Source organism: Acanthisitta chloris, unplaced genomic scaffold, assembly GCF_000695815.1.
Source record: "Acanthisitta chloris isolate BGI_N310 unplaced genomic scaffold, ASM69581v1 scaffold29431, whole genome shotgun sequence".
In the NCBI taxonomy this organism is placed as follows: Eukaryota; Metazoa; Chordata; class Aves; order Passeriformes; family Acanthisittidae; genus Acanthisitta; species Acanthisitta chloris.
The window spans coordinates 1-1,703 of NW_008658102.1; the positions used below are offsets into that span (position 1 = coordinate 1).

The window sequence follows — 1,703 nt, forward strand, 5'->3', positions numbered from 1 at the left end:
TGGCCATGGGCAGCCTGCGGCTCTCCGGCCTCGACGTCTCCTTCTGTGACAAAGTGGGGGACCAGAGCCTGGCCTACATCGCGCAGGGCCTGGACGGGCTGCGCTCCCTCTCCCTCTGCTCCTGCCACATCAGCGACGAGGGCATCAACCGCATGGTGCGGCAGATGCACGGGCTGCGCACCCTCAACATCGGCCAGTGCGTCCGCATCACCGACAAGGGCCTGGAGCTCATCGCCGAGCACCTCAGCCAGCTCACGGGCATCGACCTCTACGGCTGCACCCGCATCACCAAGCGGGGCCTGGAGCGCATCACCCAGCTGCCCTGCCTCAAGGTGCTCAACCTGGGACTTTGGGAAATGACTGAGAGTGAGAAGGTCAGGTGAGACGAGGAGGGTGCCCCGAGACCTCCGTCTCCTCTGGAGGGACTCACTGACTGACTGACTGACTGCTGCAGAGGAGGGGAGAGAGAGAGAGAGAGAGAGAGAGAGAGGGGCACGCACAGAGTCATGCTACCCACGCACCCTGGCACTGGAGGGAGGAGCAGAGAGAGAGTGTATCCTCGACCCTTCTGTGCTGGCTAACTACCCTTGCTTTGGAGGAGGAAGTGGGAGGAGGAGGAGATACAGAAAGCACCTATCCGTTTTCCAGGTCATGCCTCAAGCTCCACGCTGGGCAGGCAGAGCTCCCCCTTCCCACAACATCCTTCCCTGCGGAAGAGGTAGAAACCCACACTCTTATGCACTGGGGCTAGAGACACCCCTCTTTATCCCCACTCCCTGACTCCATCCCCTTGCGCACTAAGGATGGATAAAGAAAGACCCTTGTTCTGCCATGTATTCAGAGTAGATTATTTTTGGTTTATAGAAAGGAGAGTGGGAATGGAGATGGGAACAAAAAGTAATGACAGCAGAAAAGGCTTCCTAGCTGCACTTCTGTACCCAGTCACCCTGTGCTTGGGCACAGGCAGCTTTTGGTGAAACAACCATTCCACCTCTGTGCTTGCCCCTCCCTTGTCAACACGTTTGTGACAGAAATACTGCTCCCTAGGTACATGATTTTTATTTTTTTTCTTTTAAATCTGTTTTCAGTCTATGGTTCCATGTTATTCTCTGCTGTGGGTGGATACAACCTCCCACTATTCCAGTTCTCCACTGCACTGAGACTAGCGATAGCTTCAGCCTCGCCTTTTGTCAGTATGTTTCCATGTCAGCCTGCACTATGGGTAATGGAAAAGCTTAGGCACTCCATTCTCTCTCCCCATCTCTCTACTGGAGATGAAGATACCATTTCCTCCTTCTCCTGTCTCTGTGGGGACTGGACACAGACCCCAGCCTCTTAAGCCTTCCTGTGCACTGGGGGACACTGAGAGTTACCGAGACTGTCTTCCCTTTCACCATTCTCTCTTTTTCTCCCCTCCTTCTTGGCAACAGGGATATCCAGCTACAACATATCCATTCCTCTTTGGGTTGGGGGTGAGCAGGTAGAAGGGGTTCTTAGCTCCCCTCTACCCAGGGGACTCGAGGGAGAATCTCCAGCTTCATTTCTGCTTCATCTGAGATACTGTGACCTGTTTTTATTTTGAAATGCATAAAAAAAATTACTGCTACAAAAACAGCCTCTTACTCTCCCATCTATCCCTTGCTTACGTCCTGTAACTGATCCCAATTTTCCTCACTCATTCTCCCCTTTACAGTATTCATTTT

The 1,703-nt window shown here is 53.1% G+C and overlaps 1 protein-coding gene across 1 annotated transcript; it reads left to right on the forward strand.

Moving 5' to 3' along the window:
* The first annotated feature begins 6 nt into the window (after nucleotides 1-6).
* On the forward strand, nucleotides 7-529 carry FBXL14 (F-box and leucine-rich repeat protein 14). Its single transcript, XM_009085000.1, has one exon. It carries the CDS (start codon nucleotides 153-155, stop codon nucleotides 381-383), a length of 231 nt encoding a protein of 76 aa, XP_009083248.1. The 5' UTR covers nucleotides 7-152; the 3' UTR covers nucleotides 384-529.
* The last annotated feature ends 1,174 nt before the right edge of the window (nucleotides 530-1,703 follow it).

Bases quoted from the DNA above. Each gene is read 5' to 3' on its own strand.
- FBXL14 (XM_009085000.1), top strand. From the start codon at position 153: ATGGTGCGGCAGATGCACGGGCTGCGCACCCTCAACATCGGCCAGTGC.